General features: G+C 36.9%; 1 protein-coding gene across 2 annotated transcripts in view; it reads left to right on the forward strand.

The window, feature by feature from the left end:
* Plppr5 (phospholipid phosphatase related 5) overlaps positions 1-14,725 on the forward strand; it is a 102,711-nt gene extending 87,986 nt beyond the window's left edge. For both annotated transcript variants that reach the window (XM_028757398.1, XM_028757397.1), the window contains exon 6: positions 13,431-14,725. In XM_028757398.1, the coding sequence (XP_028613231.1) occupies positions 13,431-13,463 (33 nt within the window). In that variant the 3' untranslated portion in view covers positions 13,464-14,725. The remainder of the gene's footprint in view (positions 1-13,430) is intronic.
* Positions 14,726-17,546: the final 2,821 nt, after the last annotated feature.

The following is a 17,546-nucleotide window of genomic DNA, read 5'->3' on the forward strand; positions in this document are numbered from 1 at the left end:
AGATTCTGTGCTCCCTTGCTTGCTGGGATACACGGAGGTGGAGATGGCATTCTCTCTGATCTCTTTTATTTCCATTCCTAATCAGAATGCTTTCTACACTGGACATGGCCTGTATCCCTGACCACATCATGGAAGGATGATGGCTGGGATGCTAGGAATATATTAGAGAAGATTTCATCCTTCCCTTAGATTCTCACTGCTGAGGGCCGTGTTCCTGTGCTTCTCAGCCAGAACCAGAGGGCAGTCACATGAAGGAAACTTCAAGAGTTTTCTACTTGTGTGTGTGTGTGTGTGTGTGTGTGTGTATGTGTGTGTGTGTGTGTTAGAGAGAGAGAGAGAGGGAGAGAGAGAGAGAGAGAGAGAGAGGGAGGGAGGGAGGGAGGGAGGGAGAGAGAGAGAGAGAGGGGGGGGGCTGTGTAGAATAAATATATTGCTTTTTGTTACGGTTCTCATTGCAAAAACAAAGGAGGAAAACATGCAAAATTCCCCAAATCCTTTGATTGTGTAACTGGTAGTTACAGAATATCATTTGTTCCTTCACAGTAGTGCTCTGATGAGTGAAGAGAAATGTTTTGTCAACATTTGATGGGCAGGCAGGGCCAAGAGCTTTAGTATCATGACATGCTGGTTTTTTCATGTTTGTGTGTTTCTTCTGCGTGTTATGTAAACTAGTAAACTTCTTATGTCCAAAACATGAACTAGTGTAATGATGATACACTGGTACACTTCATGTCTATGCCAGTGATTTTCCCTTAATTGCAGGGAGTTCATCATGTGACAAATAATTTATGAGGAAAAGTCATGGGTTCTTTCAAATCAGAGTAAGAATATTTGAATGTTCATTCTCTATTATGAAATGAATAACTTATCTGTTGTAAGCGTCTCATCAGAGTCCAGTGTCCACTAAATATTAAAGAGGCTAATAATTCTGTTCATCTGTTTATCACATTAAGTCATATAGAGTCTAAGTACCTAGCCATGGAGGATTATTATGTCAATGGAGAATGTCCCCATGATAGAACGCAGACCCTGGGATGCCTCTGCTCATGGATCTCTGAGGAATCTGGCCGGGAATTTTGGAAAATTTTCACCTTAGCCAATTCATGTAAGCTCAGTGACTAGTGTATTAATTGCTTTTCATCTTGCCATGACCAAATATTGAACAGGAAAGAAATTTAAAAAGAGAGAGTTTATTTTGGCCATAGTTCAAAGGTTAAAGCCATCATGGGGAGGAAGAAATAGCCATAGGAATGTGCGATGTCTTTCCACATTGCTTCTATAGTCAGGAAGCAGAGCGAGAGGGTGGGGGATGGGTTTTCATGTAACTTTTGACCCTTCTCCTTTATAATTGATCCAGGATCAGTTTGTGAGATCATGGCATCCACCTTCAGGGTGAGTTATCCTTTCGAAGTCGACCTTCTGGGGAAGCACCATCTTATGATAGTACTCTCCCAGAGAAGTATCTCCTAGTTTATTCCTAACCTCCTCAATTTGACATTGATGATAAACATAGCATTTGACTTTTGCTTGTTAGGTTTTGATTGTTTGTTTTTGTTTTGTTTTAATAAACTGGTCATTTGTGAGATTTGCTTACCTTAGTCATAAAGCACTCAGAATAATGTCTAGACCCGATGAAACCAAACAACAGCCAATTATTATTTTACAGCAGTAAAAGGCAACAGGTACATCAAGATACAAAAGGACACATTTTAATTTTAAAGTACTTTAAAAAAAAGATTAGGGTGTGGTAGGCTGTTTGAAACAGGGTTGCATTTTACCTAGCTTGCCCTTAAATTTGCCCTATATCCCTAGGATAGCTTTGAACTCATGATTCTCCTGCTTTAAGTTCTGGTATTGTAGTTGTCTACCACCACACTTGACTCAGAAGAAATGCTACGTTTATAAAATCTTGTGTATATGCATAGCGAAGGCAGTTACTCAAAATACTATACAAGATATCCACCTCTAGTTCTAGAGAGGAGTGTGTAGGTGGTGGGGGGAGAGAGAGAGAGAGAGAGAGAGAGAGAGAGAGAGAGAGAGAGAGAGAGAGAGAGAAACAGAGAGACAGAGACAGAGAAGCAAATGCAGAGACTGAGACAGACAGAGAGAAATTGACAGAGACAGAACAAACACAGTAATGCTCAAACCTTAAGATAAACTGAGCCAGTGAAACAAGACTTTATGTTCACTCCCAGGCTTGCTTTAATATCTTCCTTTTCTGTCTCTACTTCTTCCCACCTCTTTCTCTCTGTTTCTCCCCATCTCTGTCTTTCTTCACTTTCCCTCTCTTCCTATCTATAATCAGTTCATGAGTAAATGTATAACTAAATATAATTACAATTTTAAAATATTCATTTCTTAAGCTGACTTCTAGATGGTCTGGTATCATTAGACTGTCGAAATGATATGTTCAGACTAACTGGAATTCCTTAGGGGGGGTGCCTCCAGCATAATTTACACCTCTGTTCTATTTCCTTGTGATTTACATTACCCTTTTATAAGACTTCTATTTATTTTTCTAATTTTCCCAGATTAAACATGGGAATCTAGTATGTAGCTCCCATGTGTTCAGGTCCACCTGCAGCCACTTGAAGTCCTCTTGGTACAGTGGCTCTGGCTCTTACATATGCAGGTGTCTTTCCTTTTTTCTTAGAATTCCTACCATCTCCCTCCTGGAGAGTCAACTCCCTTTGGATGTCACATCATCCTGTCCCCTGAACTCATTCTCTTTGCTTCTTCCTTCGAAGTTCATTTTCAGAATTGGCAGCGTTGCTGGCTCTGGGATGTTTCCAGAAACTTAAAAGACACTATTAATTTCCCTTAGGAATCCAAGAATCAAGGATCTGTGTTTCCTTCTAGGAAATAATGATGTGACCAATTTTAGTTCTACTGTCTTTTATCTCCTACGTTAGGAATAATAGGGAAGGCCTTGACATCATAATAACTGATAGTCAGAGTGAAAATTACAGCAAAATGTTAGGAATTTTTACTAGATGCAACATAAGCAAATCCACAGTGAGGGAAATCCTACCCCAAACTTGGTTATTAATTCATGACAGATGAAGGAGACCTTTTTTTTTTTAAAGATTTATTTATTTTACTTATGAGTACACTGTAGCTGTCTTCAGACACACCAGAAGAGGGCATCAAATCTCATTACGGATGGTTGTGAGCCACCATGTGGTTGCTGGGATTTGAACTCAGGACCTCTGGAAGGGCAGTCAGTGCTCTTAACCACTGAGCCATCTCTCCAGCCCTGAAGGAGACCTTTTAAAAACTGAATAAGTATCACCAAATTGAATGGGTAACTATTTTATTTCAAAATAATAGATACAATAAACAAATAGTGGACAAGATGGCTCTTCCAGAGAACCCAGGTTTGGTTCTCAACACCATCTTGGCAGCTTACAACTTTCTGAATGTCCAGTTTCACAAGGTCAAATACATACAGCCTTTTGGACTCTTTGGGTACCTGGTACACACATGATATACATACATGAAAACAAAACACTCAAACACATAACTAAAAACAATTGTATCTTTAAAAATTACCAAGTATATGAAAAGCGACAAAAATCATTGCCTTCTAGGATTCCTCCAGCTTTATGGAGTAGAAGTTAAGCTGCACAGAACCATGATGTGAGATGGGTCAGCAAACATGACACAAACCTATATAGAAATAAAATTATCTTGATAAAAATGCCCACATGGATCTCCTAACAGATTACATTCAAATGAGGACAGGCCTCTCCCCTCTCCTTCAGGCAGAGGGTGAAGATCCCATAGTTACTAAGGGGAATGTTTAGATTGCTTACAAAACCTTTTCATAGGGTTTAGGAAATTTAATTGAGCTAAATGTAGATTGCTTCAAATGGGAATAATCAGGAGATGAACTTAGTTCTCTTAAAGTGACTTTGTGACAAATATGAGGGACAATGTAAACCTTTTATTGGATGAGGGGAGACGGTGAGAGAGTCAAGATGATACCACTGGTAAGGTGCTTGCTCCAGAAGCATGAAAGCTTAGGTCTCTGGCATGTAGATTAAAGGCAGGTAATGTCATGTGTGTCTATGGCTCCAGAGCTGTGGAGGCAGAAACAAGCAGCCATTTTCACCTCTTTGGGAGCCTTTACTTCCAGGGAGCAACCCTGTCTAAAAATAAGGTGGAAACAAATTGAAGAAGCCGCTTAGATAAATGTCTTATCACAAAGATGTAACCTGTGCCAGTCAATGAAACAAGTAATGTACATGAACACCCTGATTAAACAAACCATCAGTGGAGCAAAAAGAATTGAGCAAAACTTAAGGTTCCACAAATCTCTAGATGTACCAAAGATATGCACCATTGTGAATGGAAATCATCATGCTTACTATCATGGTAACTGCAGAAGCAAATGATATAAATTGGAACATTCAAAAAGAAGTTGCAATGGCCAGGGATGCCTGTATAGTCACCTTTCCATTGTCTGAGTAGCAGATTACAGAATGACAGAAGTCAAAGAGAAACAGGAACTGAAATGTATTCAGAATGGTGTGTGTGTATGCACACGTGTATATATGTGTTTGTGTGTGTCCGTGTGCATGTGTGTGTGTGTGTGTGTTTGCCTGTGTGTATGTGTGTGTGTGTGCCTGTGTGTGTGTTTGCCTGTGAAGAGAGCTAGTTTTCAACAGTCTTTGTACTTCAAACCCAGGATTTCTTGTGTGTGTGGTGGATTTTTTTTTTTATTGCCAAGGCAAACACGATTATATACTGCCATGCTCCCTGGTAAAATTCCTTTGAAGTTTCAGTATGTTGTAACCATCCATCTACTTAAGATTCAGTTCCTTTTCTATAAAGCACATCTTCATTTCATGAAACTTCTGAATGGTATGTAATGTTATATAGGACCATAGAAGATAACTTTTGTAGTGATTAGACATTGCAGTAGTTAATGGGCATAAATTGATACATACTTTAGGCACTTAAAGCTACTTTTGACCATATATGGAAAGTAATTGAAATAAATCAAAATTTTCGTGCTATTCTCATGAGTTTTATTTTGATTTAGAGCCAAATTTAAATGGAAACAAATAAAATGTGACAGGTATGTAATTCTAGGCTGTTTTGTGTATTTGTTTTGATTTTTATTTTTTTTAAATTTTATGAATGCTTTTGAATTTCTTCTGCTTTTGATTTGAGATATAGATAGAGAGATAGAAAAATAATTACATAGATACATAGATGGTAGTTACATAGATACATAGATGATAGATACATACAAATATATATACATACACAGACACATAGATGATAGATAGATAGATAGATAGATAGATAGATAGATAGATAGATAGATGAAATTAGGTAGATGGAGAGGTAGGGAATACCTGGAAGGAGTTGGGAGAGAGGAAACATAATCTAAATATATTATGAAAATTTTTAAGCACCCAAAAATACAACAGCCATTAACATCTTTTGGACTAACTATGCACTAGACACACTAGCATTCGTTGTCACAGTTTCATATTATTGTTTTTGCTGTTTGGGTCTGAGCATTCAGGATTGATTTTTCCATACTATCTATGAATTGTATTATTCAAGATAAAGAATGACAAGAAGACTTTTTTTTCAGTTTCCCAGGGGCCTTTTGTACAAGCTTCTTTCTGAGAATTACTTTTGAATGGCATCGTGGGTGATGAATATAGCTTACGAGGATATGATTCACTCGGCCTTTAGTTAGGAGAATACACAGTGGTGGAGTGGTGGGTGAACCATCTCTTCCCAGCAGCTCACACATTCATACACAGGCAGGTGATCAGGGCTGTCAACCGCTCCCCCATCAGGAGAGAGAATGTCTAAGAATGACAAAATCTTTCTGTGGAGAAAGTACTCCACAGAAATACTCTACTGTAGAGAAAATAACTAGCTACAAGGGGAACCAAGACCACTGTCTTGGAACTAACACCACGGTCCCCCTTTTAAAATTTTTTGTTTCAGGTAAAGAACAAGTCAAAAAGTAAAAGTCAGCAATTTGGATATCTTGTTTTAAAAAAATTAAAGTGCAGGACTGAGGCTGTAGTTTAGTAGTTGATTGCCTACTGTGCTTGAGACCCTGAGATAGATACCTGGATAGATAGATAGATAGATAGGTAGATAGGTAGATAGATAGATAGATAGATAGATAGATAGATAGGTAGATAGGTAGATAGATAGATAGATAGATGATAGATAGGTAGATAGGTAGATAGGTAGATAGGTAGATAGGTAGATAGATAGATAGATAGATAGATAGATAGATAGATAGATAGATAAAAGTAAATGAAAAGATGAGGAGAGAGAGCAAAGAGGAGAGGAGAGGGAAAGTGGGAGAAGAGATAGAAAATAGAATAAGAGGAAGAAAGTATCAGATAAACAATCTCTCTCTTTCTCTCTGTGTATGTGTGTGTGTGTGTATGTGTGTGTGTGTCTGTTTATGTATGTGAGGGTGTATAAGTGTTGGGATGTTTATATACACATATGAATGGGCATGAACATGTATGAATTTGTGTAGGGAAGCCAAAGGTTTATACCTGGTGTCTTTCTTTCTTGTTTATTCTCTACATTGCTGTTTTCTGACATATTCTGTCAGTGACCCTGAATCTGGTCAGTTCCACTGCATCAGCTGGCCAATGAGCCTGTTTTATTAACCCATGGCACCAGGCAATAGACATACCTACTGTGCCCAGCTTTTTACCTGGGTACATAGAATTCAAGGTCAGGTCCTTACGCTTACATGACAAGTATTTTTCTTGCTGAGCTTGTATCCTAAGCCCCTTGAAACACTTTCTTAAAGTAGATTTAAAGTAGATTTAAAGTAGATTTCAAGGCCCTGTGAGAAAGTCATGTGTGGTCCCACATCCTTGTAACATTAGCACTTTGAAGGCTGATGTAAGAAATCCATGGTGCCCTTTTAGAGTCTGTGAGGCTCCATAATGAGAGCCTGTCTCACAAAGTGAAAACAAAACCTTTTAGGATTGTGTACATGGGCTTCTATACAGGTAGGATTATACGGAATGATTACATTTGCTCACATCTGTTACCACAGATATGGTTATAAATCAATAAATAAAACAATCATATCATCAAACTTAACAGTAAAAGCTAAGCTTCTATGAAGGATTTTCAGATGTCTGGAGCTAGGTGTGGAACTTCACACATAAAAATGTCATTGTCGTTTCTTTGAGAAGACATTGGACTACATCCTATTGTCATCGTTTAATGAAGGAGACATAGAGAAAGTAACATGACCAGGGTCATGAAACTGGCCATAATAAAAATGGCATTTTTCATTTTGAGGGCAGTATATTCTACATTTGCCACTTTGGAGATCAAATTCAAAATCACTCTTTTGTTATGTGGATAAAGTATCTGTACATTATGTGAGCCTCTTCTTTAGTATCAACGACTCTTCTTCCAATCTCTCACAGATACTAACAACACTAAAGCCAACATTATAGATATGTGTCCTTGTATGGTCAAGTATTGATTTAAGTTCATAGGAATGGAAACACTGAGCAGGGAATGAATACTTTAGGTTTAATTCATGCATCTTTGTCCTTTCTGACAGTGGAAAATACTGGTTTCCAGACTCTTCATCAGCTCAGTAGACACAAACAAATAAGTTAGCTTATTTTAAATGTGATATTAGAATATTTTACAATACATTCATTTCATATTTTTTTTCTTGTGGAATCAAAACAATTAGATGTTGAAATAATGATTCCATATCTGAAAACCCAAATCCCAAACATTAGTACCTTGCCTTTGGACAGCTCATGGCTGTTTGTCCTATTTTTTAAATTAAATTCAGATATAATAAAAAATAATTTATATCCTGTAAAGTTGTCTTTACATGTGTGCATGTTGTATGTGTGCGAGTATATATCCACATGCGTATGTTGGAGCCAGAAGCCAACCTTAGCATCTTCCTTAGATGTTTTCTACCTTGTTTGTGAGACAGGATCTCTGAACACCGTGGAACTGACCGTGAGTTAGGCTGGCTAGCCTATGAGCCCCAGGTTCTCTGCCTGCCTCTGATTGTTCAGCACTAGGGTTACAAATGTGTACCACCCTACCTGGTGGTTTTGAAGTGGGTTCTGCAGATGGAACTTGGGTCCTCAATCTTGTAGAGCAAGCACTTTACATATGGAGGCATCTCCCTATTCCCTAAAATTCTCCAATCTTATGGGTTCTGACAAAAGTGTAGTAATCAACAGTAGTAAGCTATGAAATTTTCAATCTACCCAGTACAGCTGCCGTTTTATAATCAGCTCATTTCCAACATCCACCCCTGGTAACCACTGATCTGCCTTCTGTGCCTGTACTTCTTTTTGCCTTTCCCAGGGTGTCATAAATGGGCTGGCATTGCATGTAAACTTTTTCATCTGGCTCCTTTTGGGTGTCAATGGGCTTTTCGCCCTTCCTTTTTCGGTGATGAAAGGTGTTCTGTTGGGTAACTCTACCTCAGCTTCTTTTTCCATCGGCAGGCTGGAGAGTATTTGGTTTGAATGTCATAGAAGGAAGTCATGAATGCAGCTGATATAAATATTAATGTACAGGATTTTGTATGAATAAACAGTTTTTATTCATTCATAAATTACAGACACACACACACCTGGAAAAGAAAAGGGCCATCTGGATTTTTACTGACTGTTGCACTTTTATGAAAACTGGCAAGCTCCTTGGTGTTAGCAACCGGTTATAAAGGAGTTTACTGTACATCTGCTTCTTTATCTATGTCCTCTAACTCTTCTTTGTTGGGGGTTGCTCTGTGCTTATGTAGCCATTCCAAAGCATTTTTAACAGTTAGAAGGGAATCAAACAAATAAGGTTACAGTGAGTTAGGTTAAATTAATGTGAAAGAAACATGAGAATAACTTATGGGTATGTTTCAGTTACTAAGAATATCTGCATGGTTTCTATTGGGGTTGTAATGAATGAAACTTAAATAAATACCAAGTCAAAGGCCTGTAATAGATTTCCCAGGCCATGACAGATTACAATATAGTGATGAGGGAGACTGTTTTAAAGCAGACACAGAGGACAGTGCCAAGAGTTGTGGTGGATGAGGACATGCAGGGGACACCCACTTATACTTTGTAGCATCTTCTAAGAGAAGATAGAAAGAATCATTTGCCAACAGGCAAAGGTAGTGCGTGAGGATAAGAGGACTGGGATGTTAAGCGTCAGCTGTGGGGAAAGACAGAACCTAAGTGATGAGTGTGAAAAATAGAACCTAAAACCGGGATGGATGTCGGAATTAGCAGTTAAGAAATGTCCACATGGTCAAATTTTGCTGTCAGACAGACAAGGGAAACTAGGAGCTTACATTCCTAATGTGATAGGTTTCTGAGAATGTAGCCGACATTGTGGACTAAAGGTGTGATCGATTAAAAAAAGCACTGAGTCTTAGGAAGGATACAAAACTTTAAGGACAAAGCATTGATACATCTACATCCACCAAGAGCCATTTATTTTTATAGCACTTTCAAAACTGGTAAATTTCGGGGCTGCAAGCCCAGGGATTTCTGCTGCAGTGGGCACTGGCTTAGGACTGGAAACCAAGACAATACACATCAAGCTTCCAGGAAGATTTGGATATTAAGCCATAACTTGGATTCAATCAGATGTGTCAGCGGATCCTCTGATGCTGCAGCTCTCAATAAGGGGTGAACACTAGGATCAACTGGAGATTCTTTCAGCATTCTGGTGGCTGGGGTGGCCTCTGTCCAATTAGATCCAAGCCTCTGGAGCTGTGCCTGTATTTAGTTAAACTCCAACGTGAAACCCAGGATCAGTATCAGTGCCACTAAAGATCTAGCCTGGGAGCTGCATCTTCCATAACTATTCAGGTTCCTAATCTCTATAGCTAACCTAGACCTGTCTTTTGTTTAGTTAACTTGTCAGAGGAAGCCTTCCAGAGATCCCTTCTTCCTAGGGAGAGAGGATTTTCTCATAAAGTAGCTTTCAACCCCTTTTAATTGAACAAAAATGGGAATGGAAAGAAGACTGAATTAATACAAAACTTGGCACTACAACAAAGTCACTATAGATAGAGAAACTGTCCAAAAAAGTTCTCTTGTCCAATGAAGCTCATTTCTGAGTTTTATTTTACTGCATTCCCACTTTCTATAAACAAAATAATTGGTTACTTTAAATTTTACAGCCAATTCCACAGCCCCAAGTCTGAATGTCCTTAATAATGTCTTCATCATTAAGAATTATCTTTTTACTAAATAATCTTACTCTTTTCACAAACCATTAGGAGAAAAACTTCACATGACATATTAGTGGTGCTCACAGAACACATTCTCCTTTTAGGGTGCTACTTTTGTTGCTTATCTTGTTTGGATGTTTTGTTTCTCCAGGAAGTCTTTGTAACACTGGCTGATCTTGAACTCCTAATGTAGCAACATCTACTCTTTAACTCTGTCTCCTATCTTTTGGTTGGGATTATAGGCATGGGCCATCATATCAGACATTTTCTGTTCTCTCTCCTGTCCATACTTCCTGCCTCAATTGTAGAGAATGAATAAAATAAGGAAGCAGATGGAAGAATGAAGTATGACAATGTTTATGATTATGATATCCAATCTAACTGCCCCTAGAAAAATGGAGGAAGCACTCTCATAACAAAGGCCTTGTTGGTGGCTTTACCAGTAGCCCTAGGACTTCTTATTCAAAACCTTTAGATGGTTTTTCAGGATATTATTTATTTTGTATTTTAGAAATCTATGTATCCTGTGGCACAAGCACCCAATGTAGGAGGGAGACTTTGTAATCAAACACTGTTGCTTATGAAGCAGAACACAGAGCATACATTGTCTTGGGTCTTTAAATGAATCTGTATCCTTCTTGTAAGAAACCCTGGGGTTTTGAAGTTGGTTTGGCTATTATAGTTATGTACTTTCTGAACTGTGGACATTATGATGAAAGAAAAAAATGAAGAATTTTATTTATAAACTACAGATTATTTTTAACTCTTTTTTATTTCTGTCTTTGAATATTTTCTTCTTTATTTCCTTCATCTTTGATTCTCTAAAATGTTTAATTTTAGCTTGCTCCTTTGAATTTTATCAACCACAAATAAATAGTAGATAAACCTGAATAGATTGTTGGAATGGGGACAAGAAATATTATGCATGTATCATTTAACATTAATAAAAATCCATTCATAAGTATATATGTATTTTATAGGTGAGAAAGCTAAGGGTTTTAATGGTCTAATTGCTTGGCAATCTTTCATTGCGATGGACCTCACATTTAAACATCTGATATTCAACCTATCTGCCTGCAGAGTCTACTGTCAGCTTCCTCACTGAGAAGGCGAATAACTCAGACATCCTATTTTATGTTAAAAACTTAAGCTGACTCTACAACTTCTTATCAAGTTACAGGGGTTTTTTTGACATCTTGCAAAACGGAACTTTACCCACTTCTCTCTATTAAATGACCTCACTCATGTACAAATTGTTTTGAAGAAATCTTCACATGACAAATTTATTGAGGATCATGAAACATATTATTCCTTTAGGATGCTTTTAAAACCTTATTTAAACATTGTGTGTGATCTAACAGTGTAACAACCTAGAACTTTGAAGCAACAAATATGTTCACTGAAGCAAACAAATTAAATTTAAATCAAATGTAAAACACATTTTGTAGGTGTTCCAAAACCAATATGTTGAAGATGATCAAGAAGAAAATTCACAGGGGAGTTCCTTTAAAGACTGCCTTGCCAGGCTCTTCGGCTGGATAATGGGGATTAGCCACTGTGAACACCTCCAATTAAGGCAATAAACGTATGTGCGCATTAGCGCACTGGTGTTGGAAAACTGGAGTAAATAGAGAACTGTGTCCTTCTGTGCAGGTTCCCAGCACATCTACAGGAAGGCTGCATCTCACATGTTAGCTTGTCTACTGCTGCTATTCTTAATTCAGTTTTTCCCCCTCATTGGAAATGCAGTATTCCTTAATAAAATATCCCTTAGTAGGTTTTAAAATTTATTTTCTGAAGCATTCTGATTCTGAATACTTTTCTGGATTACTTTTGCATCTTCCTGGCTTTGAAAAAAGGAATTTCCTGCGTGGCAGATCTGGTCAAATAGTAAGCCATCACCAAATCTTTTATTCTGGTGTCATAAAAGAGTCTTGGCTTACATGATATTCTGATTATGTTACAAGCTTCTATTTATACAGTATAATCTGTATATATAGAGAAATAAATAGTAAAATGGAGATTTTCACATAGAATTTGGAGCACTAAATTTGGACTTGAATTGGACTAGAGAGATGGCACAGTGGGTATGAGCTGTTGCCACTCAAGTGGAACTTCTAAACTCAATTTCAAACACATATGTCTGGCTGCACAGACATGTAGAATACCAAAATTGGTCTTAAATTTTGGAAATTTCAGCATCTGAAATGACTTTTAAGACACAAAGGAACTATTTTACCAGGGGACACCTGCACTCAAGGACAAGCTTCAGTATTTTGCTTGCTACTGTGCTGTGGACTAGAACTAATACTTGGCAAGTAATGGGTACTTGGCAAGTTCTATTCATCAACTACTTGGTCTTAATCTCTCCTATTGTCATGCCTAAATCTCTGTCTGTGTAACTCTGAACACAGCTACTCTGAACGGGCAGAGTGATGAGAGAGCCTTTGTTTGATGTTGCTGTGATACAATGATTTTGCCCTTCCTGCTCTATCTTAACGGGATCCCTCGTGTGTCAGGATAAATCACACAGCATCAAAGTTTTACTATGATATCTCAATGCCTGTGACATTGCATCTTACAGGTCTGAATCTATTTTGATATTAGCCATTCTAAAGGTTTACTTCTCTGTATTTGGTGGATTTTTAAAAGAAGAAGAAGAAGAAGCAAAAGGGGACGAGGGTGTAAAGAATTCTGTGGTTGGAGCAAATAAAAACAACTTGTAGTGTGGAGTCTGAATACATACCTCAGAAATGAAGTATTGAAGTAGATCTCTGTCAGCTAACAAATGCTATTTCAGTCCGTGCATTTGCCCACCTCACTCCACACCATCTGGTCACAGGGAGCAATTAGTCTGGAACCGCAGCCTGCACATTGAAATTCCGTTAACAGCAAGCAGAATATTAATGTGTCTGCCATGGCCATTTTTATCTCCCAAAATTTTAGTGTTAATTTTGAGTAAAGCAGGTATAATGTTTTAATCTATTCAGTTAATTAAGACTACTGAATAAAAGATATAATTAGCTAACATCATGTAACATAACAGAGACGTGAGTTTAACAACACTGTGTTTTAGCAACAAACCTGTGGGCCACAGTTCTATATTAAATTAATATTTATTTGTCAAAATTGCTAAGTAATTTATTAAATCAGTTTACCCGGGACTCTGACTTTGGACTCCTCTTTTCTTTTACAGAACCACATCACTGCCTTTGCGGAAGTCACATGATATTGAAACAGATGGTTTTTCCCTGCACTGGACGTCATCCCTTTTTACCATCCATTCATAACAAAGTTTATTTGATTACACAGAAAATTTATAAAGTTGTCGGAGACTTTTTATAATTTTAAAACTTGATAGCACCCTTTCTGCCCTCTCCCCCCCCCCACTAGACTGTGAGCTCCTCAAGAGCAGGACCATGGCTTTCTCTTCTGTATCCCCACCACCCACGACAAAAGCCCAGCACAAAGTGTGGGTGTTCAGTAAAACAGGATGATAAAATGAACAAGTCAATTCTTAAATAAAATTGTTGCTTTAGTTTCTCAAAAGAATCTCTGTGACTATGTGGAAAGAAACCCCCACATGGATTATATTTGTATAAAAGAAACCCTCTATTTTGGGCTAGTTAAGCCTTTTTAATTTTTCATATAACTATTCAGCAGTACGGCATATTTAATTTAAAGTGGATTTTGAAAGTCCTGGGGGCTTTTTATTACGCAGCATGACATTATTTCCATTTTAACAGATTTCAGTGTGTGAAATCATTTTACTTTTAGAAAGTATGTCCTATACTAATTTGTTTGCTCCTTATATTATGCTACATTTCACTTAAAACACCATTCATACTACATATTCTAAGACTGGTGCTTCTGCTTTTAAAGGGGAAAATGCCAATTTTTACTGTCACTGAGTAATGTATCATAATTAAAATTATTTATTTGGACTTTTTTTTGACAGTTGTGGTTTAATGGTTGAGCTGCAATTTTTAATGCAGACAATGTTTAGAATACATTAATGTAAATCCAGCCATGATACCTTGTTATTGAGTAACTTTCCATCATTAACAGTGTCTCAAGAATGGCTATGGTCCATTATTAAATTTTCTTATTGGTCCAGAACTCAAATAATTTAAATGAGAAAGAACCACACCGTAAAATACAATCATGAAGATGCTAGAAGTATGATTAATGTATTTTTGTAATTGTCTAATACTTTAATTAAAACATATTTATATTTATCATTTAATCCTCACAGCAATTCTGTATAAATATTGAAAAATGACTTTATTTACATATGATAAAAATCAAGCCAAGACTGATAACATGCTCAGTTCATACCACTAGTCAAGGGAAGAGTTAAATCTAAGTTCAGATTTACCCTGAAACTTTCATTTTTCCCAAATATGCCACAGTTGCCTCAACATTCATGACACTGGGGCCATTAAGAGGCCATTAGAGTCCTGAGAAACTACCTATATTTAAAAAAAAAAAGAAGAAGAAATGCCAAAAATAAAGACAAAGAAGGTCTACAGTATTTTAAATGCTTACTTATACAGTAAGATAAAATATATCTTTCAAAAGCAGAGCCATTTAGGATTCTATTTACAATTCTATTTAAAAATAATGAAGTTCTAGTGTCTGGATGTGAGGCTCTTGGTAAAAGAGAGTTCAAATGAAGATTCTCAGTTCTGCATCTCAGCCATCACTGAGGAAGGATGCTGAGAGACAGGCTGCATAGTGACCATCTAAGTTAGAGATGAAAGCAGTCTCCGCAGAACAAGGAGGATGAAGTCATGAGTCACATTGCAATCTATAAAGCTAACCCAAGATACTTTGACTTAAATGTGAAGAAACTGATTTTTTAAAATCTTTCTAGTCTTGAAAGAGAGTTGCAAATAAACATTTAACTTACTCTCTGAATTTTAACAGAAATCAGCAAGTAATTAAAACCAAAGCCTTCTCTGTTATTTCCAAATGGATTTCAATTGCCCAATTTTAATCCTGCAGAAGTCAAAATATATCTACTAAAAGCCAAACTTTAAAAAAACAACTCATTTCTATGAATTGTAGACCTCTATAGCAATTTAATTCTTTTGGAAGTGTAGAACAAACTTTGCATGTCTTGACAATCTTTAAAGATGTTGTTTAGAAAGTGTTAGCAATCACCAGTTTGCTTCCTAGGACTGAGATAAAGGATACGAGCACATTGTCAAGCAAAGACAGGGTAGCTGATCAGGCTTGTACTGTTGCTCAAGGGTCCTGGTTCTATATCCATTCAGAAGGACCTAGACAGGAATAGTTTTCCCCTTGGAGGCCTTAACATTACATAAGACATCGATGAATTTTTTTCACCTTCCCAAACCCGGTCAGAATAAAAGAGGTACAAATTAAAGAACAAAGCAGGGTCAAAGTTAAATCAGTTCCACCATTATATTTAAGGATCATGAACCCAAGGTTGTGCAACGATAAAGTCCAGGAAAAATTAAAGATGCATGTGGATTAACCAAACCCAGGAGGGAGTACTTAACCATGATGCGATTACTTAGAATTATTTTTCTTTCTTTTTAAAAAAAATACCTTTAAGTAAACATTAAAGCAATGGCTGGAGCTGGAATTCAGTGGTACAGCACTTGCCTAACATGCATGGACCCTGGGTTCAATCCCTAGGACCCATAAAAGAAAGCACTAATATCAGTATATAAATATGTACATACATAGTCTAGTAAAAGCAGGCAGTCACACTCCTTTCTGATAGAGACTCTCATTTTTATTCTGCTTCTTTGGGGCCCAGGTCAGTGTAAATTGTTCAAGCTGATAACTTCAGTAGTATCTGTTTGCATGGCAGAAATTCTGCACAAGTCTTATCTGATGATGCCTAAGGTAATTTAAAAGGCTCTTTTATGTTAAAAGAGAGGTGAATCTTCTTCGACAGAGTTTGTCTATTTGACTTCTAACTGGGCCTCTCTTTTTCTCAGGATCTATCCTAGCCAAATATCTCAGTTACATTTCCATAGTTTTCTTTGTGAAAGAACAGTGGGGGAGGAGATAATTCTCTGCTGTGTATTGTATTTTTCAAATAAAAATTTTAAAACTAAATTAAAAAAATAAATTTCTTTTTCCTCTTGGATTGTTCTTTATTGGGGCTGAGGAATAAATAATACTTGCTAATGTGCAAGAAGTTAAAAGTTCTCTTATTTGCAGAGAGTGTTTAAAAATGTCCCAAACTGGCCATTGTAGATAGCTTCTAGATAAGGCAAATGGAATATACTATATCCCATGAACATCCAGGAATCTGATCAGGCTGCACAGTTACAAATTATAAACTTCTGGAAACTACTTTAGACACCAAACAGGTATGTAATTTACAGCTAAGCTTCTTCTTGTAAAGGACAAGGAACTAGGATGCAAATGTAACCTTTCATCTGGGTTCCTATGGGTATCATCTATTAATCTCTAATTGTGTGCTCTGAAAGTTTACCCTTAACATGTAACAACTGATTGTATTTGTACACTGAAAACATGAATCTCATAAATTGCACTGGATTTGCATTTTCTGAATGTTATGAATTATTATTCTTAAAAAATACAAATTGAGGTATTTCATTACAGATTACAAGTGACCACATTTCAAGTTAAGAAAAAAAAGGGGGTATTTATGTTTTTCCTCTTTTGTCATAGTTTATTAGTGTAATGGATGCATAGGATATAATTGATTAATGATAATATTCCTGTTTCCCCAAACCATCATTCTTGTGAGCTGACTCTTAGGATCTTTATTTTAAATTCATGCTGCCATCTTTCATATGTGTTACACAACAAGTTTCAAACAGGAAAGCATAGAGGAGTAAACACAAAGACTCCTCAACTTTTCAGATGAGAATCCAAATCTGAGCCATTCTTTAGAAAGGTGGTATGGACCACAGCTTTGCACAATGCAAATACATTGGTGTTTCATTCTGATTTATAGGACTATCATTAGTTGAAATGTGATAGTCTTTTTCTCTCTTGAGAAGAAAATAAAATATATTTTAATTCAATTAGTTTTAAAGAAAGAAAAACTCCTCCAAACCACACAGTAACTTTTCTCTTCAATCATGTTTCCTTGAAGATATTGCTCCTCATGAACAAAGTCCAGCTTTCATTCTTCCAGAGTTTTACTGAATGGTTCTGTGTGTCAAATGATTTACATACATTGAGCAAATGATAGTTTAAAAGGCAGGCATAGTCTTTGTCAGGAACATGAAGGTTACCCTCAGACTATACACTGGTCTTGGATGGCTTGAAGAACTGATGTCAAGGAACCAAGAAGCCT

The sequence above is a fragment of the Grammomys surdaster genome, unplaced genomic scaffold (genome assembly GCF_004785775.1).
Source record: "Grammomys surdaster isolate TR1022 unplaced genomic scaffold, NIH_TR_1.0 126158, whole genome shotgun sequence".
Classification (NCBI taxonomy): domain Eukaryota; kingdom Metazoa; phylum Chordata; class Mammalia; order Rodentia; family Muridae; genus Grammomys; species Grammomys surdaster.